This window comes from Ixodes scapularis, unplaced genomic scaffold (genome assembly GCF_016920785.2).
Source record: "Ixodes scapularis isolate PalLabHiFi unplaced genomic scaffold, ASM1692078v2 PGA_scaffold4__175_contigs__length_147842914, whole genome shotgun sequence".
NCBI classification, from domain to species: domain Eukaryota; kingdom Metazoa; phylum Arthropoda; class Arachnida; order Ixodida; family Ixodidae; genus Ixodes; species Ixodes scapularis.
In genome coordinates, this window is record NW_024609879.1 from 67,023,859 (window position 1) to 67,049,795 (window position 25,937).

The 25,937-nt window shown below is 47.4% G+C and overlaps 1 protein-coding gene across 1 annotated transcript in view; it reads left to right on the forward strand.

Moving 5' to 3' along the window:
- The first annotated feature begins 3,505 nt into the window (after nt 1-3,505).
- The window catches only part of LOC120844754, a 115,871-nt gene continuing 93,439 nt past the window's right edge, over nt 3,506-25,937 (forward strand). The window contains exon 1 of the mRNA XM_040216685.2: nt 3,506-3,757. Coding sequence (XP_040072619.1) covers nt 3,506-3,757 — 252 coding nt within the window. The remainder of the gene's footprint in view (nt 3,758-25,937) is intronic.

A 25,937-nucleotide genomic window follows, 5' to 3' on the forward strand; every position in this document is an offset into this window, starting at 1 on the left:
TCGGCCGTCCTCTCCTTCTTCCGACGCCCCCACACACTGGAATAGAATGTGGGTAATTTATAGAACCAAACTCTGCATGCTAGAGAACCATACGCATATTGCGAAGACTGCTGTAAAGAGGCAACAGGCAACAAAGTGTACGTGTAAGAAGGATATTTACGCTTCGCACGCGCTTTTTCTAAACAAAAACTTTAGCCTCCTGATTTCTGCACGCCGTCACATTTGTTGCCAGACCCAGCATTAAATTTGGGTACCGAAACAAACAAAACATTGTGCCACGAAAACCCACTATTTGAGGGCTCGCAGGTTTGGAAGGTTTTGATTGCGACCGCGCCAGCCTAATGGCATTACGAGTGTCGGAACGGGCCGACGGGCCTCTCGCTTGAAGACCTAATCGCCCGATCCTCGACGTCACAGCGAAGCAACAATCGGCCCGATTTTTCCTACCGTATTTCCCTATCTGGCTGTTTAAGCGACTCGTAATACAACTTCTATAAATATGTTATTTTGCCGAGTAGACTGAAAAACAATTTCGTCAGACCACTTTCCAAGCCGGCACATATATTTTCGTTCACTTCAACAGTTTCAGTAAAATTAATTTGCTTGATTCATCGCACCGCAGAAATCCACTTCTGTCGCCGTGTCGCTTCCCAAAATCTAGAAGGGAAGCGGTAAAGTTTGAAGGTTGAGTCACCTTCGTGACTGCGGCCGTCTTTCACGCAGCGACGTTTATTTTTTGGGGAAACTCTAGAAGTAGGCGAGATGTGACAGGAACTCGGTGAGGTCATAGAGACGTGAAGTTGGGACTTACTTTTACGAAAATCGGTTCCAAAAGAGCTCATGCAGATCCGAAAGGCAACGTTCGCACGTGGTTTCTGAATGCGGCCGCCCGCAGTCCCCGAGACCCGCATCGTCCTGGCCTACCCGCTTTTATATTTTGCAGCCGCTAGATGGCGCAATGTGTAGTGCCAAACTGCGTTGCCGGTTGCCTATAGTGATGCGTAGGGTAGAGTAGCGAGGCCTGTAGATTTCTGTGAACGTCATCGCTAGTGATAGAGTTCCTCTATTGGCGGCGAGACGTTTTGGTGGCGCCCTCCTATGGTTTGACGTCATTACCTTGTGAACAACAAGTTTGAAGGTGTTGGTAAAGAGCATGGTGGAAGCTTGAAATTACAGCACTCTCAAACAAACACTGCCAACACCGTCAAAATTCCAAGTTCTTCCATTCCACTTATTTCCGTCGATGGGAAATCCTTAGCTGACGTCATAGTCAGTATTCGGCCTATCGTGGAAGACCGATCACAGCGACGCTTTCGATCGCTCACGTCACCAACAGGCTCCCTACGGGAGCCAGAGTTGCGCGATCACGTCAGGAGCCGGATCAAGTGCAGTGCAGGAAAGTAGACGTTGCACGCGCCCCGGCGTACGTTCCCCTGCTTTTGAGCGCGCCGCGCGCCTTGAACGTTCGGCGCCGCTATTCGCCGAATTCAGTCACGTGACGAGCGGGATCAACATGCCGTGCAGGAAAGACGGCGCTATGGAGATGAACGGACAACTCTGGCTAACTCTAGCTAATGAGGGCTCTGGCTCATGATAGAGTTCCTCGATATGCTCCCTATATAGCTATATACAGGAACTCTAGCTAATGATACCGCGCAGCGCCACCTGTCTCGCGTTCCCGGCGGCTCGGACAACGTCATCACAACGTGCGTAACGCTGGAGAGGGTGGACTCCAAGGGTCGTTTAATACTGCATGCTCCCGCTGAGTTTCGGAATTTTTGCCTGTTTGGGCAGGGAGGGAGTTCACTATGTGTATGCTATGTCCTCTAAGTAATCTAAATATTTGACGATTTTAAACAATTCGTTCCAGAAATATTGTATAACATGAAAAACGTGAAATACATGACTAAAACTTGCAACACATCCGAAAAACGACTTGCTATTTTATGAAGCGCCCTCGGACGGCGCAGCTCTTGGCCGCCCAGTGCCGCTTTGCAAACATAGGTGCTGTCCAACGAAGTGAAGGGCTGCGAGCGATAAACCGGCAGCTGAAAGTGACTCCCCCCTCCTCTCCCCTCTCCCCCCCCCCCCCCCCCGGCCGTCGTCACGTCGCACATGTTTGACCACAGTTGGGGGTCACTTTTGCCTGCCACAATTTATCGCTCTAAGCCCCTCTACCTTGTTGGCGCTGTCGTACCTGACTGGAGAAGCCGTAAGACAGCGAGCGCGTATTTGGTCGGGCCGTGGTGAGATCGGTCTATTGTGTTGTGTGTATGTTTCGGCAGCGGGCGGTTTCGATCTGGATCTGGCAGCGGGCGGTTTCGGCAGCCCGTTTCGATCTGGATGAGCATCGTACCGGCGTGCGGTCGTGTATCACTACTGCGTGGTGCACGTTAAAGAACCCAGGCTAGCGGTTGTACTGCACTGGCTAAACTGCTCATCTACAGCGAGTGACTCGTCGCAACTTTAAATCGCTGACCAACTACACGCTGTATAAATATCCCCATAACCCAATTTGCGGGCGGAAAGTGATCCCCAGTGGGCGTGTTTCCGCTGTAGATATGCCAGTGCAATAGCACTGCTAGCTCTAGGAAGACCGTCTGCTACCTTGGGCCAATCTAGGCGGCGCTACAGTTGACGCGCGGGTGTAAAAATGCAAAACATAAAGATAAAAGGTGTGGGCGTCAGAGGAGGAGGGAGATGCCGCTTCCTTTTTTATTCAGAGGCATTAGTTATGAACGCCGGTCACCTTATTGTAAACATAAAAACGGTGTTTAGCGGGACATTTACGCCAGGAGGCACGTTTTAATTGTGGAACGAAACCGAAACAACCCTCTATTTTGGATTTAATTTTTTAGTATAGGTGTTAATTTCGGATTCTTCCATAACTCAAGATGTGTACCTCACAGTGTAATTATTGAGCTAAAGAAGTTGTTAGCGAAAACGTTTTTTTGTGACATACATGTCCGATCCAAGCGCTTCAATATATTTGGAGAGTTCAGTGGACAGGGTATTTTATACACCTAAGAGGTAACATCGACTATTGAATTTTTTGAAAAAAAAAAATCAGCGCTGATATTTGTGTTCTTGCTGCCCGGGATTCATAAGCTATGCAGCAAAGCGAGATTTCGCTCCACGTGCTCCGCGCCGCGCTGCGTTTCCCTTTCAGTGTGAGCGTTGCAGAAGCTACAAGAGCGAGCTCCGGGCGTTCAGCTTCCCTGCCAAGCTCTCGCGCACGTGCAGTGCAGGCACTGTTCAGGGCCGCATGCTCGCGCTTGTAGTTTCGGCCTCGCTTGCGCTTACAGTGAAACAAAGGGGCAAAGAGCGAGACAACGGAAGGAAATAGTCAAGGACGACGAAGTTTAGAGGCGTGCATTCCCGTTGTTTTACGCCGCCTTCTAGAGCACGCTGCGTGCACCGACAGCCAGTGTTCTTATTTGTGAACAAGACCTTCCAATCCACGTCCCCTATAGATTCAGCCAACTGGCTCCGTAGCAGCTTGAGCATGTCTGACGGGAGCGCCCTGTCCAATACAACAATCAGCGAAGGCGCGCAGCCCTCGGCACTTAAGGTTTACAAGACGTTCATCGTACGCATCGGCGTCGTGATCATCGTCGTGCAGGTTGTGGTCGTCGTCGCGCTGCTTTTCGTCTATCTCAAGCCGATGTCCCGCAAAAGGGCTGTCAAGCAGACCACGAAGAGCCCGGACAGCTTGCGGCACCGCATGAAGGCGGACGAGGAGCCGTACCCTGTTATGGTAAGCTCAAGACAGAGATCTACTTATCTTAAACACTGTACTCAAGGTATGCCGTATTCCAAATACATCTGGTAGTATTTTGGTATCTTGCAAATACATGTCGTCTATAGTGTTTGCTACTCTACCTTAATTACATTTCTCGCTTTCTTGTACTCAGTATCTTAAGAACAACTGTAGCACAATGATAATACAATTGTAACAATACTTACGCGATATTTTTGAGGCTGAAGTCATTGCGACCAAAAGAGGCTACTTCATCAGTGCTCCATCTGTGACTTTGTCATCAAAAGAATTAGAGTTCATAAAATATTTTCCTTATTTTTTTTTTTTGCTTTACCTTCTTTCTTTCTACTTCTCACCCTGTTAATTTAATCACGCACACCTTTCCCTTTCATTTATACTAATTTTCCTTTTTTTATCCTTCTTTCATTCTCTTTTCAGATTTTTTCGCTTCATTTTCAAAATTATTTCTCGGCTTGACGTTTTTTTTTTTTTTTTTTTTTTATGTTTTCATCTTTGTCCTCTTCCGAATTGAAATGTCAGTTGAGAGTAAGTGCTCGTCTTGTGTAGACTTCCCCATTGTCCTTGTCTTTCCCGCTTTTTATTTTCATATTTTTAAATACATTTTTCACCCATTAAAAAAAATGTCGCCGGGACAATTGTTGGACTGTAGAGCGATCACCAGACCCCAGGACAAAGCTAAACTTGAACCAAGCGACCGAACACAGAACAGGAAACAAGGCAGGAGCAAACCGCAGTCAGTCCCTAAATAAATTTTTTCACAAGTTTTTTTTTTTGATGGCACGTCACTTCTGGAGCTACCAAAGTGCTGGTGACGTCATCCGAATTTTACACCCGGACCACACTTTTTGTCTGAAGCTAGAGGGCTTCTGTTAGCAGAGGATTGTGACGCCAACGCTCGGTACAACATGCCTCCGCCCGTCAAAACGCATTGGAATCGTACCGTTGTATCGGTTTTCAGTGCTCTTTATACCCCATACTACCGATACTAAAAAAAAAGCGAAGCGTCAAAATAGACTAAATACGCGCGAAGATAGATGCTGACAATGTTACTCTCGCCATTTTCACGGGGCACCGTCCCGATGCCCTGCGAAAATGGCGACGGCGGGAGTGTACGCATGCGCAGAAGCTTACAAGAAGAGGGTCCATTGGCCATTTCCAAAAATGCGCGAGCACATTTTCAAACGAGTGGGGGCACTCCTACGGCCAAGGAAGATCTTGCTGCCTGCGTATTCTGTGTTAACTTTTTCTTTCAAACTCGTTCGAAAGCGGTTCTTCCATCTCCTTCCGAATGCGCACATCGTTTCATCCTCAAAATCCTCGAACCCAGTTTTTATTTTTCTGCCAGGTGGAACCGGTTATTCTTTATCTGTAGATTCTGATTCGGGAATCTTAACCTCGATGCGTCAAAAATTGTTTGAGCTGGTGCGAAAGGGGAGCGAAGGAATGGGGTTTGGAAGCAGTTTTTTGGTTTTGGGGACACTCCCGTGTTGCCTGTGTTGGCCTCCAGGCTTTACTAATTTTTTGTTTGTTGACAGATTGAAGGTATAGGTGCTTCTTTTCGGCCTTAACTTAGGGGGAGGGGGGGGGGGGGGGCAGGCAAAATATTCGCTCTTGGTTCCTGGTCAGCGATCGAGGCTGCTCTGCGGGTCGATGTTTCTCCGGAGCGTGGACGTTTGTCGTTCTCTTGCGTACTATTCACAAGCCTTGCTATCTCATCAACTTCTAGTTTGGCTGTTAGGGATATGCGGTGCCGGACTACGTGTCAAGTCCCTCGAACTGCGGTAAGGCATATTACAAACTTATTGCGGAACACGTCGGGAGCCGAGCCTGCCGCCATACTAAAGTACGGCAGGTGCCATGTCTACAGCACGTGAGTTCCCTTTGTTCCTAAAATCTTTGGGCACCCATTAGATGGCATATCCCGAATTATTTTAAAGTAAACTTCGATTGCAGCAGCTAAGGCGCTTCTTGAAAGTCATAGAGCTCACAGAAGAATGAGGTTATCAGTGAAGTCACCAGAAGTATAGTACCGCGTAGTGAATTTTTTATTCTTATATTACCAGCTTGCAACACAGATCAGAAAACGTTTATTAACAATGATTGGGGTCCGCCACACCTCTTGACTGAAGTCATCTGGTGTGACGGGGCGATTAAGAAGAGATGAAGGGTGTGAGGAGGAAAGGGGGGTTAGATGAGGTGTGTGAAGTTCACTGCCTTAAGGTAGGTGAGTAAAGAGTCCAGGATCTTGATCCTGTTTGCGTTTTCTTTCAAGGGGGTTACCCACTCTTCGTATGTTTGAGGTCGTGCGTCTTCCGGAATGCTGAGGGGTGCGTCTTGTCTTAGTTGTTTGTTTGCTTCGCAGTCCCGTATTAGATGTTTACAAGTAGCCGGGGTTTTGCAAGTCTTGCAGTTAAAGTCGGGACGAGGGTCGTCTTCTTCGTGTGACGTATAAAATTTCCTTCTCAGCACAGGTGTTAGGGCTGTGTTGGTGGCGATGCGTCGAATGCATACCCTCCCCAACCTTGAGTAATTGGATGGAAGAGGGTAAGCCTCTCCGGGCAGCAGCGATGCCAGTCGTTGTTTCCGACCTGTTCTACTTGCCTCTTTCAGTTCATTGAGGTCCAGATCTTCTGGTTGGGTTGTGACGGGGGAGCCCTCGTGACCTAATGCGGCGTGGGATGCTTGTAGCTCAATCCGCGCGGTCTCGTGGGCCTCCTCGTTTCCCGGGATTCCCTGGTGTCCTGGTATCCATGGGATGTGCAAACTGCCTCCATTTAGGCGAAGGATCTTAGCTGTATGTTTGATGTCTTTTGCAATCTTATTCCTACAGTCTGTCCTTCTGCACGCCTTGACTGCTTCGCTGGAGTCTGTGTAGACGTACATGTGTGCGGCCGGATTGTACTGAACCTGCTCTTCGAGAGCCCAGTGTACGGCCAATAGTTCAGCAGTTTTTGTGCTGCTGCTATTGAGCAGGTATTTGCTTTTTGATTCGCCGGTGCCAGCTGAGTGCATTGCTATGGCCGTGGTTCCGTCCTCGTTCCTCGCGGAGTCGGTGTAAATTACTTCCGCGGTCCCCATTTTAAGAATTGCCTCCACTTCTTTCCTGTGGCGTTTTGCTTTGCTTTCCCTGCGTTTTGGTTGGGTCCTGTTTTGATACTTCGGTGTGGGTTTCAGGCCTACTACCGCCTCATCCTCCCAGGGAGGGTTCGGTGGTGCGATGTGGAAGCTTTGTTTTGGTGTCTTTCCGAGCATTGGGAGGATGATAAGGCCGGCGGGTGATCTTTCGAGTTTGTCGAGTTGACTTCTCCTCGCTTCGTTTGCAATATCCTCGAGGGAGTTCATCTGAGCGGCGCTTCTTAAATCCGTAAGTCTTAAATCCGTACTTGGGCAGCCCAGTAACCACTCTCATGGCTGAATGGTTAAGTATCTCCAGCTTTCTTATCTGGGCTTTTGTTAGCCGCAGGAAATTGAACCCGTACATGACTCTGGTAATGAGCAGTGCTCGTGTCATATTCTTCAAGGCACTCTCGTTTGCTCCCCACGCCTTGTTAGCCGTTCTCCTTATCAAACTGAGTCCCTGTTTCCATTGAGATTGCGTTTGTTTTACCCAGTTATGAGCGCCTCCGGTTTCATCAAAGGTTAGCCCAAGAATTTTTATGCTGGGCTTTCTCTCGACCCTCGTTCCTTCAATCTGAAAGCAGATGGTGTCCCCGATGTTCTGCTGCCTGGCTTTTTTGCTTGCAACAACCAGATAGTTTGTCTTTTCAACCGAGATCTTCATCCCGGTTTCCTTAAGGAACTCAACTGTGATGTCAAGTGCTTTTTGCAAGTGTTCCTCTGGTGTTTTAGCTTCCCCTGTTGCCGTCCAGATAGAAATATCGTCAGCATAGATTGTGAAATTTACTTCTCCCGCATTTTTCTCCAGTGCTAGAGCGAGGTCCGTCATGGCATGTTGAACAACGTGGGGGAGATAACGGCACCCTGGGGTACTCCAATCGCATTATTTGAGATCGGTCCATTGGTGCTGCCCATGTGAACACTGTAAGCTCTGTCCTGCAAGAAGGACTTTATAAAATTCAGCAGTCTCCCTCGGATGCCCCTTTTTTTCGGTCGCTTTTATGACCGTTTCATGCGGTATGGAGTCAAATGCTTTTTTAATGTCAATTGCCACGATGGTACGGGGTTGTCCTTTTGGGGGAGTAGATGTTATGTCTCGGTGTATCATGGCCAAGCTGTCCTGCGTTGAGAGGCCTTGCCTAAATCCTGTTTGCATACGGTGCAGTCTACTTTGTGTTTCCAGGAGCCATGTAATACGGGCTAAAACCATTCTCCCCATTATTTTACACAGGTTAGAGGTGAGACAAATAGGTTTTAGGTTTCCGATATCGTTGGCTGGCTTGCCGGGTTTGGGTTTCGGAATTACTGTGGAGTGTTTCCACTCTCTGGGTAGGGTGCCTTGTTCCCAAATTTGATTGTACCATTTCAAAAGTTCCTCCTGTTCTTCTTCTGAGAGGTTATTTATAGCAGCAATAGTTACATGGTCGGGTCCCGGTGCTGTGTTGCATTTGGCTGTGGCTATGGCCGCCAGTAGTTCCCCCTTGTTAAAAGGAGCGCCTTCTGGTGCTTGGTCGTCCATTTGCGATCTTTCGTAGCAGATGCTTAGGGGGGAAGTAATGGGCTGCGGGAAGAAGCTGTTTCGAGCTTGAATTGCTAACTCGGCTTCTGATATTCCAAGTTCGAGAGCCAGGTTGGCTCCCATCCCTTTGCTTTTAGTCTTTCCGCACACCCCTTTGTACGTGCGCCATGCTTTTCCTAACCCCGTCTTCTCGTTGAAGGATCCACAGTGCGTTTGCCATTTTAGCCGACTAAGCTCCAGTGTGTACCTTTTTGCTCGAGCCGTAGCAAGATTGAGCTTGATTTTGAGTTTTTTGTCTCGTTTCTTTTTCCTGTACCGTTGTAGGGCTTGAAGGCGACTGGCCCATAGGTTCAGTAAATGCAGGTCTGGCGCCGCTGCGTCTTCTCATATTCGGTACTCTTTTTTTGCGCCGGCCATGGCCAACTGTATTGTGCGTGTGAGGTCTTCTGTGCTGCTCTCTCCTAGCAGCATTCGGAACCTATCCCATCTAATAAAGTGGACCTTCTTTCTCGCACCCACGCTGATGTGCGATTTGATACTGATTGGAAGGTGGTCACTTCCCATGGTGTCCGGCTTTGTGTGCCAGGTCACCCTTAGGTTCCTGGTTGTCCATGTTAAGTCCGGTGTTGTATCCGCTTCCCTTGGGTTGAGCCCTAGTCTGGTTGGTGAATCCGGCTCATTCCTGAGAAGAAGCCCTAGCTGTTTACACTTGCTGTTGAGGCTTTTTCCGCGTTGGTTTTCTCGCTTATATCCCCATGTTGTGTGTTGGGCATTGAAATCGCCGGCCACCAGCGTAGGAATATTGCCGTGTTTCACGTCATCTAACAATGACATGTCATTTCCTTCCCGTCTCTGCGGTCTGATATAGGTATTAAAGATTCTATATTCCTTACCTCCTATTCGTACTTTGACACCCACAACTTCCTGCGTGTTGTTGCAGAGATGCTGCGTCATGAGTTGTGCCTGGGAGATGTCCTTACTTATCAGCGTTGCTACTGTAGGCATGGGGATCTCTGGTGTATCACGGTCGGTGTTGGCGGCGGTTTGCGTATAGGTGTTGTAACCCCTAATTTTGATCGAGTCTGTTTTTGTTTCCTGCAGCAATATGATAAGCGGTTTGTTGTCACCAATTTTGTCCAGTCTTTCCTTGAATTCGGCTTGCTTTTGTCGGAAGGTTCGGCGATTCCACTGTAAGACCCATGGAGTCTTTTTACTTTTAGACCTTTGCGTACGGGTTCTATTTATTTCTTGGTCGGTTCATAGCATGGAGGGCCTGCAGATTGCAGTCCAGTGTATTTTCCATTTTTCTCACTCTTTGATCCAGTGACGCCATTTTCTGCGTGACGCTGCTGTTCTGTAGCATTTGTTTTCGCCATCGCAGTCGGTTCGTCGTGATATAAGGCTCTGTTGTACTCCGACGTAACGCGTGCGCGCGTGAGAGCGCGTCACAGCGACGTCCTGTCGGCGAAAACCCGACGCTCTATACTCCGGCGCCGTGGCGTAACCGACGCGACCGGCGGCGTTCGACGCAGCCTTGCCTCGACGCCAAAATGGAGCATGCCGTATTCCGCGCCGGCCGCGCCAGCGACGCCGGACCAGGATGCATCACGCGCTGGCTCCCGGTAGCCCTCGCGGCGAATACGAGCAATAGCAGACGACGGGAGCACCACTCCGTGTGGCGTCATGTTTGAAGAATCAGACTCGGTCGTCAAGAGGCTGATTGTGGGAATTCGTCCTCACCCGTGTGTCTACGACACGAGGAAGCTTGAGTACCGTAGACCGTGCGCTTGTCAAAGATGTACCGTGTGTACATTGAGCGCCTGCGCTTGCGGCGCAGGCGGTGCACCAACAGTGCAAGCGCCGGTTTTCGTCGTGCAAGGTACGTCCACGCCATCGCTCGAACTTGGCCCTCAAGAAGCGCGAGCATTTTTGTCTGCTATTTGAAACTAAAAGGAACCGGAAGTTGCGCACTCTCGCAGGAAACGTCTCCTCGTAGTCAGATTCTGCGCATGCGCCGCGCCAGCGGCCCACCGACGCGCGCCGCGGGAGTGCTGCGTCAAAATGTCACGTATTAAAAAAAAAAAAAAAATCTGACTCAAAGTAAACAATCTTATTTGCAGCAATTTCTATACACTAAATCTGGTGTCGGAAAACAAAATCTGTAAAAACTTTAACTGCGTATGTTCCTCCAAATACTAAACGAGTACTAAGCTGCATAGTGATATGAGTGCCGGTAAGCCTTAGTAGCGTAATTAGTGAGTACGGTCTAGTCGACATCGGAGAACCTTTGAGGAATGGGAGGACTGACGTGACGTAGCCGACTTCGGCCAGCGTTCGCTTGCGCGCGCGTTACGTCGGAGTATAACAGAGCCTATAGAGTTGTCTCAATTGACGCCGGATCGGGTGCTTGCGTGTTTGGTCCTAGCCTGAGGGGAGCAGCCCAGACCCCTGGTTGAGGCTTGGAACTGTCTTCAGTGGGTGTAGGAAGAAATAGTCCCGGAACTAATGGTCCCGGTACTAATGGCCCCAGAATAAATGGTCCCGGAACAAATGGTTCCGGAACTAATGGTCCCAAGCACAAGGTAGGAAAAAATGGTCCCGCAAGAATATCATTTGTAAACTAAGATACACCATGCAATATACTTCATCCATTATGCAATCAGTGATTTCCTGGTAGAATGAAGGATCTCGTCTATATCTTGAGGCTGGTTACTTCGAAGAAAGTGGTCAGGTATTGAACTTAATTTTCTTCAAAATTCTCACAATATTTTCGAAATAAATACTGTCCAACAGTTATCTCCTGACTGTTAATTTAGTGACCTTATACGATATTATAGGAGTTATTACTATTTTCATATAAGGGGCTTTAGGATATTTATAGTATCAGTAGGCTCTTTCCTCATTCTGTTGAAGCCATGAAACTTGAATTACTTCCATCTCGCCAGGACGCGTGATGGTAGCACACAGAACGAGCGGAGCTCGATGCCTTTATAGGTGCATTATGTTTCCATGCACATTTGGTGTTCCTCCATGTCTCTTCAACCAAATCTACTGCACTTGCTAGGTTCAACTATATTTTACGACAAGATGTTCAGAAATTATACAATTTATTGATAACACATATGGACGTGCCTTAACATCTTACACCGAACAGTGCGACTGACACCTTGAAGGAATTCCTCCATCGTCTTTGCTCTTTGCTCCTAATGGGCTGAGAGTCTGCAGTCGGCGCTGGACCAGCTCTGTTTTTGTTTTCTTCTCCATAAAACTCCTGAGCAGTTTTTACGGAGACAGATAAAGATTCCGCCCGTAGAGCATCGATCGCCTTCCATACAGTTTGATGACTATGCCCGACTATGCTGCTGAATCCCCGGTTACATGCCTAGCAGTTGTTTTTGGGCATCATTTTTATATAGCAGTGTTTTTGAGCAGTATATTTATATAAGCGAGCCCCATTCGATTATTGTGGTAGAGAGGCTACCTTTTTTATATATATATGGGTTAAGAATATATTATTTTATGACGCTTGTAGCACAAAAGTTTAAATACAAAAAGAAAATCAGCACAAAACATTTTCGAGCTTCCCAGAAAAATATAAAAACGGTACGAGTTCGTGCCACCGGCAGCATCGAAATTCGGAGCTTTTCGTATAAATTGGAAACTAAAAAATGCTTTTTTGGCGAGTGTTATTGGATTTTATCGGATTTATTCGAAAAAGCGGAACCCATATTGGCAATATTTATCTGGGACCATTTTTTCCTAGTTCGTACTTGGGACCCGTAGTTCCGGGACCATTTGTTCCGGGACCATTTGTTCCGGGACCATTTATTCCGGGGCCATTTACTCCGGGACTATTTGTTCCGGGACCATTTGTTCCGTTTCCCGTCTTCAGTTCCACGGTTCGATGCTTTCGGTGGTGGTGGAGGGCCGTTCAAAAAGGGCCTTGGTGTTAGTAATTTTCTCGGCTGTGGACGCCTTGCCGGTATCTGTCTTTTGGGGCAGTTGTTGCTAGTCGCAACGTGCGGGTCCCCGCAGTTGAAACATTTCGGCAGCAATTCGCAGCCTTCTGCGTCTCCATGAATGTGTCCACAGTTGCCGCATCTTTTTGTGCCGTGGGGGCACAGATCGAACTTATGACCAATGAGTAGCATACTACCGGTCTGGGTCTGTATTCCATTACATTGAACTTTTCACATAGGAAACGCACATGCTTCGGAATTCTCTCACCTTCGAAAGTGATCAGTACCGTCTTTCTGGATCTTCCTATGATCCTAGCTGTCACAATGTTGTTTGTGCGAAAGTCTAATCCCTCCATCAGTGATTCTAGTGTTTCATTCAGGTTTTCGCCATGGAGGTATATAACTCCCCTCACTTGGTTGCTGGAGATGGCCATGTACGGTTTCATCTCATACTTTTTCTCCGCTTTTTCTACCGCTCCAATGTTGAGTACCTTGCTCTTGAGCCGAGGGTTTCTGGTGGTGATTGCGATAGTATTCGACTTCTCGCTGAGGTGCACTGTGAAACCGTCCGTGTTCTGGATGCCGGCTTTCTCCATCGTCCGGTAGATGTCTCGTCCGGTGAAGGTGTAAACCTTCTCCTTGCAGGTAGGTTTCAGCACCACTGTCTGAGTTGGGGACCTCCTTGTATCTGCAAGGGCTTCTCTCTGTTTTGTAGGCAAGGTGCTGTGTTTGCATGAATGCGATAGTAGTAGTGGCCATCCTTCGTTGTCATCTCTCTGGCTCGCGTCGTTTGTGCGTGCTGCATTTGTTTCTTGTGTACCTGCCTCCGTCAGCTTCTGCCGCACAGTGGAAGGCAGGTTGCGGTTCAAAAGAAACTCTTCGAACTTTTTCTTATGATTCGAGTACTCCTGAAACGAATCCTTTTGCGTGAGCACCTGTACTAGGAGCTCCTTGTTCTTCATGAATTCTTCAATTGTTTCACGTTGTTTCGTGCAGTCCGTTAAAAACTGACTGTCTTGTTGGGACATCTGATGGTAAATGAGGTGACCTGTAACGGCTGGTGGACCGCTGTTGCCTTGAGAATGACTCACGAGAGTCGGATAAGGGTTCGCCGTCGTCTGGCTCATGGCATGAGTCCTTGCACCGCGGAGCTTGCCACTTGGTGTTTTCACTATGGTCCCGGGAAAATCTGGGGGATCATTGCCTCGAGGCTCCGGATAGGCATATGAGTCTTCAGTTTGCCGGTCCAGGGTTCCAAGCTGCGGCCCCTTGCCGAAGCTGCCTTCTTTTGCGCCAAGATTTGCGCAAATTATCGAACTAGTTAGAAGAGCGATAGGAAATGGGTGCCAGGGTTGGGCAGAAATACTCAAAGATGTATTTGGAAATACAAATACTGGGATACATTGAAATAGTAGCTAAAATACTGATACTGAAATATATCTGTAAAAATGTATCGCGATACGTATCGGAAATACATTTTAAATAAAGGCAAAAAAGTATTTGGAAATACAAATACAGGGATACATTTTAGGAAGCGCAGAAATACAAATACAGAAATACAGATACTGCGATACATTTTTGAAATTTGTTTGAGACGCCAACTGAGATGAAGCTTGAAGTGGAAGTTTTTGAACCAGAAATCACTTTCCCGTAGGCTTGGCACTTTGCATTGAAGGTAGTGGTTTCGGACGACGAGGAGTCTTACCATTTTTTTAGACCACCTGAGACTGCGTGGAAGCAACACGACGACGTCTCAAAAAGAGTCTTCAATGGGCAAAAAAACGAATGTTCCATCAAGGATTGACCGCGGTCCCTTTCCTGACATGTCTGACGAGTGATGCGGAAAGATTTCGACCTCTAAATAAATTCTATGTTATCCTAAATCACCACGCCCCTGTCCAATAAGGACGCCCTTGTCAACATTTATCGCATGACGTCGCGGTGGGATGAACTGGTATTCTTCATCTGTAGGTGTGGCCTTGAACATGAAACTTTAGCACGCTGCTGTATGAAAGGACAATACGTACTTTCGTTGTAGGTTACCTCGTTGAAGATCGAGCAGGCAGTGTCATTTGGAATTTTCGAGAATAGTGGACTACCTGAAGCACTCTGAAACACGTGCCTTATCATATGTCACGGTTGAAAAAACGGTATGGTGGCATCCCTGTTGTGAAGGTCCTTTCTGCCGACCCTCCGCCACCGACGCATGAATTGCAGTCCTCAAGTCTCGCCTAGCATTATCCAAACAGAGACCTCGTGGGCTGCGACCTGATACTGCCGGCACAGGTGTGAGCTCTCCGAGAAACAGCGAGCTCGAGAGTAGTCGCAGGTGTACGAAGTCTGGGTCGGCACCGCGAGGCCACGTCTGGCCTCCTTCCTGGGTCTCAGATCACCAGACCACCGGGTCACGTTCATGTCGGCTGATAACGTACCCATGAGCCGTGCAATATTACGGGCGCAGCCGCAGACGCATTCCAATATGTCTTGAACTTCACTGCGTGAGTCATCCTACTATACCAAATTAACCACCGCCAGGCTCGTGCTGCAACGGACTGTGTCTCAGCTTTGTCGGCTGGGTGTACTGTGTACGCTAAGGCAAGAGAGACGGTTAGCGCAAAAATTGGATGCAAGGAAACAATGACTCAAGAAATCTCTACATAAGCACCTGCGGCAGAAGATGCTCCGACTCCACTCCTGGCACGTCACCTGGTTCGAGTCCCCGACTATGCAACACTTCTCAGAAGAAAAAGAGGGCGCATAGAAAAATAGTTTGGAGAATCGTAAGGAGCCTTGGTCAGCATATAGTAACAATGCCCCAGTATCCCCTGAACCTGGTGCCCTCAGAAGTGAAAAAAAGAAAAAAAAATGCGTTCGGATTTTGTTTTTGTTGTAGTTAGGGGGGGGGGGGGGGGGGGGGGTGAAGCATTGCTCAGGAAATGTAACGAAATACATTTCATTCTGATTGTATCGCGATACAAATAAACGTTCCAAATGTATTTCGATACAGGAATACAGATACTGGTGAAAAGAATGTATCGCGATACAGAAATACAGATACGAAATGTATTTCTGAAATACTATCGCGATACATTTGTATCGCGATACTGCCCAACCCTGATGGGTGCTTTGTATTCCAATCGTCGTCGTCTTCCGCTTGCAACACAGTTGCAAAGTGTCTTCGAAAGTAGTTCAATTACTTTTTCAAAGTATTCGTACTCTACCAAGCAACACAGTTGCGAAGTGTCTTCGAAAGTAGTTCAATTACCTTTTCAAAGTATTCGTACTCTACTCAAGGTAGTTCATAGTAAAAGAGACTGGGCCACCACTCTCAATACATTTTCAATTATCCTTTTGCTGAGCATTTGTCTCAACACTTGCCTGATCGGGATAGTAGGTTGGGGTGGTCGGTAGCCAAGTGTGATAATACATTTTCAATTGTGTATTTACTATCTTATCTTAAATCCTTTTGCTGAGCATTTGTCACAACACTTGCTTGATTGGGATAGTAGGCTGGGGTGGTCGGTAGCCAAGTGTGATAGCACACCGCAGCTTGAAGCACGTGGAGCGAAACCTCGCGCTGCAAAACCCAGAGATTGTTCAATTTATCGTGCAAGCCAGTGTCGTCATACCTCGAAGGCTAAGCGGTTTCACGCTGTCTAAACACGAGCGCCTAATTATGCTGAGCGCGTGATGACGGCGAGCTTTTATATTTCATTCCAGAGTCGTAGATGTAGAAAGTTTGGCCACTGATTGGGAAGTATAGGACACAATTAAGAAGGCGCCATTGGAGGAAAGTGTGCTGGGCGTGTTTCAGGGCGTCTTCATAAATTCGAATGTAGCCAACCAGAAACCGGAAATAATTCCCTGGCGGCGGTCGCGAGAACCGAAATTAATATTTGCGTCGGAGTAACTCTCGGTGACTGGAAAATATGGTGCACGTGATGTTTCAATCACGGTCATTCAGGATCAAGGTGGAAGAGCGCAGCTAGTGGAACGATCGACAAAATAGGTATGCCAGGCGCCGAGGGCCGGGAAACTGTCGTTCGAGCGGTTACACTCTGTCCGAGCAAACCAGAGTTCGAGCAGCACATTCGTTTCTTACACCTTTCTGCATGCTCATAATAAAAACATCACGTACACCCTACTTTCAACCACGAATGGTTACTACATTTAACTCTTACGCGCTTATTAAAACCATATACCTATGATTAAAACTGTTTCTTGCTACCACCGCTAGGGGATTCTTTTCGGTTTCTGGTTGACCAAGAGAGCATGTCAAGGCCTCTTTCTGCGCCTTGAGCACGCCCTGGATCTGCCCGCGCCTCCCTCTGACCAAACTCTCTCTATACATGGCTCACTTCGTTCGCCCGTAAGTAGAGACCAGAGGCTCCGCCTTCAGCGCGAGCTTTCTGCCCTTGCTAACACAAGTGTGAACGCGCGCGCACGCGCAAGCAAAGCGTTGTGGAAGCCAGTGAGCTCGCACTGAGGGCGGAGCTTCTAGTCTCAGCTTAAGGGTGAACGGAGTATAGAGTTTTCCTGAAACATGCATTCCACACCAACAAGATCGCCGGTCTTACCAGCCTATAGATGTGAGCTCGCTCTGAGCTTGCGCTAAGAAAAGAACACTCAAATATGGCGTCTAATGTAGGAATGGCTGGAAGGCGGTACAGTGAGATGACCATGTGCACAAGCTATTTCATTTCATTTCATTTATTATACCCTTGTAGCGCCCGGTAGGGGCGTTACATAAGGGGGGCAAAAACAACAATACAGATACAAGTCAACAAGAGTTAGGAATTTTTTCCTCCTTCCGCTTTTTTTTACATATTTTGAAAAGTGGCAATTGCGGAACGAAATCTAATGGGCTCTTTTACTGTCACGATGTCGTCGGGGATGGAATTCCAGTCTGATATAGATAACTGTAAGGGAGAAAATTTGAAAGTGTTAGTTCTAGGAGTGGCAAGCTGAAGTTTCTGTGAGTTGTCTGTGCGTGCCGAGACATGGTGGGCCGCTGAGCAATATTTTTCTTTCTTTGAGGGTGAATGACAGTACATGTGATGAAGGGAAGTTAGTCGTGTTATTTTACGTCGGTCAGCAAGAAGGGGTATATTAGTTTGCTGTTTTAGTGTTGTTTTACTTGTACGGGTATAATTGCGGAGAACGAAGCGGATGGCACGGTTTTGAATGGCTTCTAACTTGTCTTCTAACTTGTCAATAAGATATGACTGATTCGGGTTCCAGATGAGAGATGCGTATTCCAGCTTGGGACGAAGAAGAGATGTGTATCCAATCAGTTTTGTTTCCCGTGTTGCCAGGTGTAAGTGACGTCTTAAAAAGCCTAAAGTTTGATTAGCCTTTGCCGTGACGTGGTTAATATGAGGTTCCCACGAAAGGTTGGGCGTGAAATGAAGTCCACGATATTTATATGTATGAACATTTTCGATGGGACACTGAAAAGGGTGTAGTTAAATTGTGTTGATGCGCGTTTATTATTGAAGTTCAGATATTTTGTTTTGGAAAACGTTAATTTGCAACTGCCACTCTTCACACCACGTCTCAAGACACGTCAGATCACTCTGCAAAAGCGTACAGTCATCCAGGCCCTCTATTTTCCGGTATAAAACACAGTCGTCGGCGTATAATCTTATCGTGGACTGAATACGAGTCGGCAGGTCGTCGACATATATCAAAAAAAAGCAGTGGACCAAGCACAGTTCCCTGAGGCACGCCCGATTTTACGTGTTGGAGTGACGAATCTTTACTTTCATAATGAATACATTGGGTTCGGTTAGAAAGGAAGCCTGCAATCCAGTTCGTCACAAACGGGTCTATTCTTAACGAGCGAAGTTTTAACATAAGGCGGTGATGAGGTACTTTGTCAAAGGCTTTTTTGAAATCAATAAAAATGGCGTGCGTTTCTAAGCGGGAATGCAGGTTTTCATGAATATCATTGCTGAATTCGAAAAGTTGCGTTTCACAGGAGTGGGATCGCCGGAAACCGTGCTGGTTTACAATAATAAAGTTGTTAATGCATAAGTGATTCATAACGTTAGAAAATACTATATGCTCATGAGCTTACTAGAGACACTTGTTAACGATATTGGCCTGTAGTTACCAAATTCATTCTTTGAACCATTTTTGTGTATTGGAATTACCTGCGCGTGCTTCTAATCTTCGGGAATTTCGCCCGTGTCTAAGGATTGTTGAAAAATCAGGGAAAGGAGGGTTGAGCACTCGTGCTTGCATAGTTTGAGAAGCTTCGTTGAAATTTTATCTGGGCCGGGAGCGGAGTTTGAGTGCTGTTCGTCAATGAGTTTCAAAACGCCAGTTGCAGAAATGGTTAGTTGAGGCATCTCTCTTGATACATACTATAATCATGGTAGTAATCCAAAAGAGGAAACAGGTCCTCTGAGAAGACTTCACTAAAATATCGACTGAACCGCTCACAGGCCTCGAGAGGACTCAACTTGTTTCCAGCGTCGTCGCAAAATGAAAAAGACTCCCTTCCTTGTTTCGGATTAACCACAGTCCAAAACTTTTTGGGATTAGTCCTCATAATGTTACCAAGGTCTTCATTAAAATACTTCCTTTTTGCGTTTTTTATTTCGAGCTTGGTTGTTAGATTACATTGGTCGTATTTTTCCCATGCATCTTGGGATCTAGATTGCTTGGCAGTCCTATAGAGACGATGCTTTTTATATTGAAGTGTTTTCAGTCGTGCCGAAAACCACGGCTTTTCAACTCTAGAGTGTATGTTTACTTTAGGAATAAAAAGATCTGCCAGCTGAAGTAATTTGAATTTAAGTAGATTCCAATTTTCATTAGTAGACCTAGAAGCGAAGTCATCTAAATATGAAGTAGAAAATTATACTAAGTTTTGCGCAAATCGCATCAACATTTGCTTTGGGATAATTTAAAATGGTTTCAGTTAACCGGTTATATTTGTATGTTTAAATGGTCATTTCAACATTTACAGACGCATAATCGCTCAAGGGCTCCATTAGGTGAACCCCCATTACACATTCGGGTTTTGAAGTGAAAAAAGAGGTCTAAAACAGCAGAACCACGAGTTAGATGATTATTCATTTGATACAGGGAGAAAGCACTTGTTACATCTACAAAGTCGCGACATTGTTTTGGGAGGGTGCGCCAACTTTTAAAGGGCATAGGTGCAGGAAAGACCAGCCAGACAATATCAGGGCAATTAAAGTCTCCAACAAACACGTACATATCATTAGGGTAAGTTCTAGCAAGCTGTTCTACGCATTCTTGAATTAAACCAGAAAAATCCAAAATCCCGGGAGGTTTGTAGCAAGCGATAACCAGAAGGAAAACAGTCGGTGTTCTTATCCGGGCCCATACTCCCTCGAAACTTAGATTATATCGCATCTTTCAACATGCAAAGTCTTTTTGATAGCCACCAGAACCCCTCCCCCCCTACGTCCGGCTCGATCTTTCCGAACAATAAAATAATCGTCGCTCATAATCAGTTCACAGCTAGAAATTTTCTCCATTAACTACGTTTTACTAACAATGACAACATCAGCTGTGCTCGATTGCATAGCAGAAAATAGCTCCGTCTTGTTTTGCATACATACTTCACGCGTTAGCAATAAAAAAATTCAAAGTTCTAAAACAAGGGTTGCGTATCGCTTGAGGAGAGGGGGATGACTGCTGTTTTTCCACGAGCTATGATAAGAAAGGTTTGACGCAATTGGCTTGCTGATCAAAAAAATAACGCGAACTTCCTATGATAAGTTTATCTTTGCGTAGTTTGAATGGTTGTCCTTGATTTTTAGCGAACGTGACCAACTCTCTTCTTGCTTTGCGAATTTCTTCGGGGACGTCTTCACTGATGCGAAAGTTTGTGACTTTCAAGTTAGATGCCTTCGAAAGCACCAGCTCCCTTTCCTTATAAGAGTTAAATTTTACAATAATCGGCCTACACGAAGCGACGTCGTTTCTGTAGTAACCGATTCGATGGGCACGTTCGATAGAGGGAGGTTCTATTCTAACACCAAGCCTTTCTTCACAAAAATTGACGACGTTCTCTTCCGACTGCTTCCACGTTTCATTCCTGCTATCAGGAACGTTAAAAAACAACAAATTGTTTCGTCTGGAATGACTTTCAAGTACGGCGCACCTCTGTGCTATTTGTTCAAGTGCTGAACTGTTTCGCGTGGCGACCTCTGAAACGGCAGTAATGCCGTCCCTTACTGATTTTAAGTTCAACACCTCTCGACCGATATCGTCAATTTTACTTTTCAAGGCTGCTAAGGCGGTCTCTGTTTTCCCCTGCCTTTCTTGGATGAGTCTAATTTCACTGATTATTTGTGTTTGGCCAGCAGCGAGTTGGTTTAAAAGAACGAGCGTTTGATCGAGAGGTGCAGCGGAAACAGAGGGAACGTCGTGAGGGCCAGGATTGGTCTCGACGTCCCCTGACAACAGTAACTTCTTAGCAAATTCCAGGGTGAGATATGACTTCATTTTGAAAGCGGCGACAATTGAACGCACATTGAGCAGCAAGTTGTAAACGCTAGGTGGGCACGATACCGTAATCACAAATACAACTTTGTCTCGGCGTATGATTCTAGGACACCAACCTGGGGGTGAGCAGGAAGTAAGTGGAACATCCTAACAGCGGTATCGTGCCCGAAGTGTTGCGGTGCTTGTGGCCTCTCTTGTAGTCGTCCTCCCCGATGGCATCGAAGCAGCTGTTTTCAGACTGGGGTGGGTAATTCCGCCACGGTTGACGAGGAAGCCGTAGCTGGAGGGTGCAGCACACATGGACCAAGCGTCCCAAACTTTGTAGAAAAGGACGAGTGTATATGTATACATACATGGTATACCTGGTATATGTATACGTGGCGAGGAAAACAATTCGCTAGTGCCAAACTATATTCTACAAAATATGGGCACGCAACAAGGTCCTTCACATACTTTACAGGAAAAGGTGGGGGAAGGAAAGGGGGACACCCTTACCGGAGGGCGGGGGCATACCCAGATGAAATGGTACAGGTTGGTACAACCTGTACCAGGGGCAATACATCTTGGCCGCGGTAGGTGTATCGTCTAGTATTGCCGATAAAACATGACGGGCCGGGTGTGGGGAAGCCAGGAACAAGAACCTCTTCCTCTTTCATTCTCCACCCCTTCTCGGTCCGCTTCATGCAGCACGCGCAGCATACGATACATCCCCCTTCTTTTGTTGTCAAAACAAAAATAATAAACACGCAAGAACAGTTCAAACTAAGTCAAGAAACGCAACAGCAGTTCATGGTTCTTGAACGAACTCCCGGTCGTAACTCAACCGGCGCGGGGGTCTGTGTTGCCTGAGCGACCTTCTTGGAGCTGCTGTTGGTGACGTGATTCTAGGAGCACTAGCCATCAAAGCGCTAGTCGCTGTTTGCACTTGGTTAGAGGATTCCGATAAGTGGCGCTGTATTGGAGTGACATCTCGATGTGTGTCGTCTTCGCTGTCGTCATCTTCGTCGACGCGGAATGCCTCCTTGGTAGCCAGCAAGTGCTGGCGATTGCGTCGCAGCACTTTCCCTTCCGCCGTGATGACGTTCTACGATCGGGGATGCCCAGAAGGTCTCAGGACTTGCGATTTCGTGGTCCATGCACCCTTGTTGACACGAACGGCATCTCCTGGGTTGAGACGTGGAAGCGGCCGCCTGAATGGACCGTTTGGCGGTGCTTGCGTACTTGGTGACCAGGGCCGACATGGGTGTCTGGCAACGATGTTCGCAGCCTTCTCCCTTGAAGAACCTCGGCAGGTGCTGGACCCAATTCTCGTGGAGTGGTTCTATAAGCAAGAACTCCTAGCCAAATCTCTTCGTTAGTTTCGCTGGTTTTCTTTAAAATTCGTTTAACCACCTGTACTCCCTTTTCTGCTAGACCGTTCCATCGTGGGAACCCTGGACTAGATGTAACGTGTTTGAAGTCGTACGTTCTGGAGAACAACGCAAAGTCGTGACTTGAAAATTGTGGGCCATTGTCAGAAGAGACCTCCACCGGCATGCCATACCTCGCAAAGATTGCACTTGTTGCCTCAATGACAGTCTTTGCAGAAGTATCTCTGAGTAACTCGACCTCCGGAAAGTTAGATAGAGCGTCGCATACGCATAAGTACGACTTTCCTCCGTGCTCGAAGATGTCTATTCCTACGCGGTACCACAGTTGGTCAGGCACAGGACGCATCGTCAAGGACTCTCGTGGTTGACTATATGCGTGCTTTCTGCATACAGAACATCTCTGCACGAACGCTTCTATGTCTGAATTCATTCCGTGCCAGTACACAAGGTGTCGCGCCCTTGCTTTGCACTTATTGACGCCCATATGTCCTTGATGAATTCTTTTCAACATTTCCCGTCTCATGCTGTCCGGAATTACGACGTTGCAGCTTTTCATGAGGACTCCCTTGACTTGTGAGAGCTCTCCATCAAACGATTTCCACTTACCCTCGATTGGTTTTCCAGTTTCGAGGTCTTTTAGGACATTTTTTAGAGATTCGTCTAGGCTCGCTTCTGTAGCCAACTGGTTCCACGTGGCATCGCTAATCAGTGAAGACACAACACTTACAGCGTGTACTTCGACATCGTCAGTGTCGACGCCACCCGAGTCACTTCTGGTCGTCGCCCGCGACAGCATGTCGGCCAGGATGAGTTGCTTTCCTGGAACATATTTCATTTCAATGTCGTAACGCAGCAGCCGTAAAAAAAAAAGTTGCAACCTTGGCGGCATGTCGCCGATCATTTTCTGTGATATAGCAATTAGAGGACGATGATCCGTCTCGACGATAAACCTCCGGCCGTACACAAAATGATTAAATCTTTCACAACCAAACACGACGGCCATCGTTTCCTTATCTATCTGCGAATAACGCTGCTGCGTGTCTGTGAGCGTTCGCAAAGCATACGCTACCGGCTTCCACGTGCCGTCGTGGCTCTGCATCAACGCCACACCGATCCCGTTTTGTGACGCATCACATGAAACTTTTGTTGGTCTAGACGGGTCGAATATTGATAGCAGCGGCTGCTTGCTCAGACTTTCACACAACTTCTTCCATTCTGCAGCATGATTGGCCGTCCATTCAAAAACAGAATCTTGCTTTATCAAGCTCCTAAAGAGTCAACCATTCCGTCGTTTACCCTGAGACTGGGTTTTTTTTTTTTGAAGAGCAGAAGTAACACAAAAAAACAGACAGGTCTCAAACGACGAAATCGTTGACTTCCACCAGCTAGCCTGTACTTTGACTCTTTTCTCCTAAGGACTGTTGTCCTCTGAGATAAAGACGGTAGGAACTTGCTGAAATAATTGACAACGCCTAGCAATCTTTGAACCGCGAGCTTGTCCGCTGGCGCCGGTAGCTCCGTCACGCATTTGATCAGGGACGGGCATGGCCTTATGCCTTCTTCGTCGATAACGTCTCCGAGAAACTCGATTTTCTCGACGCCAATAGCGCATTTATTTGGGTTGAAAGTTAGTCCGGCGCGTTCGGCTGCTCGCAACACTGAGGTTAGGCGTTCGTCGTGGTGAAGGTCACCGAGCCCCACACAAGTATATCGTCGACGTACACTCTGACGCCAGAAAGAGCTTAAAAAATTTTGTTTAAAGTTTTTTGGAAAACTTTGGAGGCAGATGATATACCGAAAGGTAGTCGCAGGTAGCGCTAACGGCCAAATGGCGTTGCGAAGGTGCAAATCCTGGACCTCTCGTCACTCAAAGGGATTTGATGGAATCCTGAATTCGCATCAAGGCGCGTGAACACTCTTGCTCCTGACAGCTCGGCTTCTATATTTTCCCGCCGCGCCATGATGTAATGTTCCCTTTTTATGCATTCGTTTATTTTCCTGGGGTCGATGCATACCCGTATCTTTCTGTCTTTCTTTCGAACAATGACAAGTGGACTTACCCAATCTGTGGGCTCAGTGACCTTCACCACGGCGCCTGCGCGCTCTATGCGTTCCAGTTCCTCGCGGAGGGGTTCCTGCAGAGCTAGCGGTACGCGTCGCGCCGTTTGGACCACTGGTGTGGTTCCGTCCCGCAGAACCATTCGGTAGACTCGCTGGACGCAGCCGGTGCCAGTGAACAGATGGCGAAAATCTTCGACGATTCCTTCGGAGGTGCTCCTTGTCACGCTTTGTACTCGAGACAGCAGTGCAAGGTGCCCGCTGGCTTGTAGCCCAAGGATGGCTTGGTGTCCCTTGCGTACTACAAAAAAGTCGAGGACAGCAGTTCGGTCGTCCAGTGCCACTTCTGCTCGCATAACACCCACATGCTTAATTACGCCCCCGCCATAGGAACGCAATATTACACTGCTGGGCTTCAGTGGCGGCTTTGGAGGCATTTTGCAATATGTTTCAAAGGGCAGTAAGTTAGCCTGTGCTCCTGTGTCGACCTTCAGCTCGACTGACAGGTTCTTTACTCGTGCTTGAACTATCCAGTCACGCTGGTTCATGGCGTTTCTCGACGACACGTCCAGAACCTCGAAGTCGTCTTCGGAGTCTTGAAGCTCGCCGACCTGAGTGGACGTTCTGCTGCACTTGGCGAAGTGATTCTGCTTTTGGCACTTTTTGCAGGTCAGCCCGAATGCTGGGCAGCTTCGAGGCGCGTGCGTCCGTCCGCACTTGCCCAAGTAAGAGCTTGGGCTGCTTTTTCTCATGGCTCGCGCTTGTCTTGTGGACTGGATCCACTTGCTTCTGCTCCCGGGCCCAAACTTTTTTATGTGCTTCTGATACTTCAGCCGCCTTGCAGACTTGTTCGGCTCTCTGTAAGGTCAAACTGTTGTCCCTGAGTAGCTTTTGCTGAACCTTGTCGTCATTGCTCGTCTATATGCTCGTCAAAGTTGCACAGTCGTGCCTGCTTCTTCAGCTCTCTCATGAAGTGTTCAGAAGGCTTACCCGGGGCTTGTACTTTGTTCCAGAACAGGTAGCGTTCATGCACTTCGTTGTGCTGAGCGGCGCAGTACTCTTCAAATTTCTTGACGACAGTAGCATAGTCGGCGTTGCTCTCGTCTTCTGCGAAGTTGAGCGTATTAAATATCTCGATTTCTTCCTCGCCTGCAATGCTTAAAAGAAGTGCTGCTTTTGATGACTCAGGTCGAGGCTTGCCACTAGGTTCCGAAGCGGTCAGGAAGAGTTCGAACCTTTGCTTGAATATCCGCCAGTTCTTGCTTATTTCCCCTGTCGTGCTGAGCGGACCCGGCGGTTTTACGAAATCCATGATTTGACTGGCTCTTGTGGCGGCGTCTGTCGTTCTTCAAAGAAGTGCTAACGGTCACTAACGGACACGTTAGGTATTCTTTTTTGCAACGTTCAAAAATTGACGACAAAATGGAGCCATCAATTGTAATTCTGTTGTGTGTATGTTTAGACAGCGGGAAGTTAGTCAGCCCCGAGGGCGTCTGGTGTCTTTGGAGATGAAAGTCAATGCAGTATACCGCTGCTTGTTTAACGTCTTAAAGGTGCATCACGCAATAGGGATACATGACAGCACGCCGGTACGTTGCTCATCCAGATTAAACGGGTAGGGGCGAGGGACTGAATCCACGATCAGT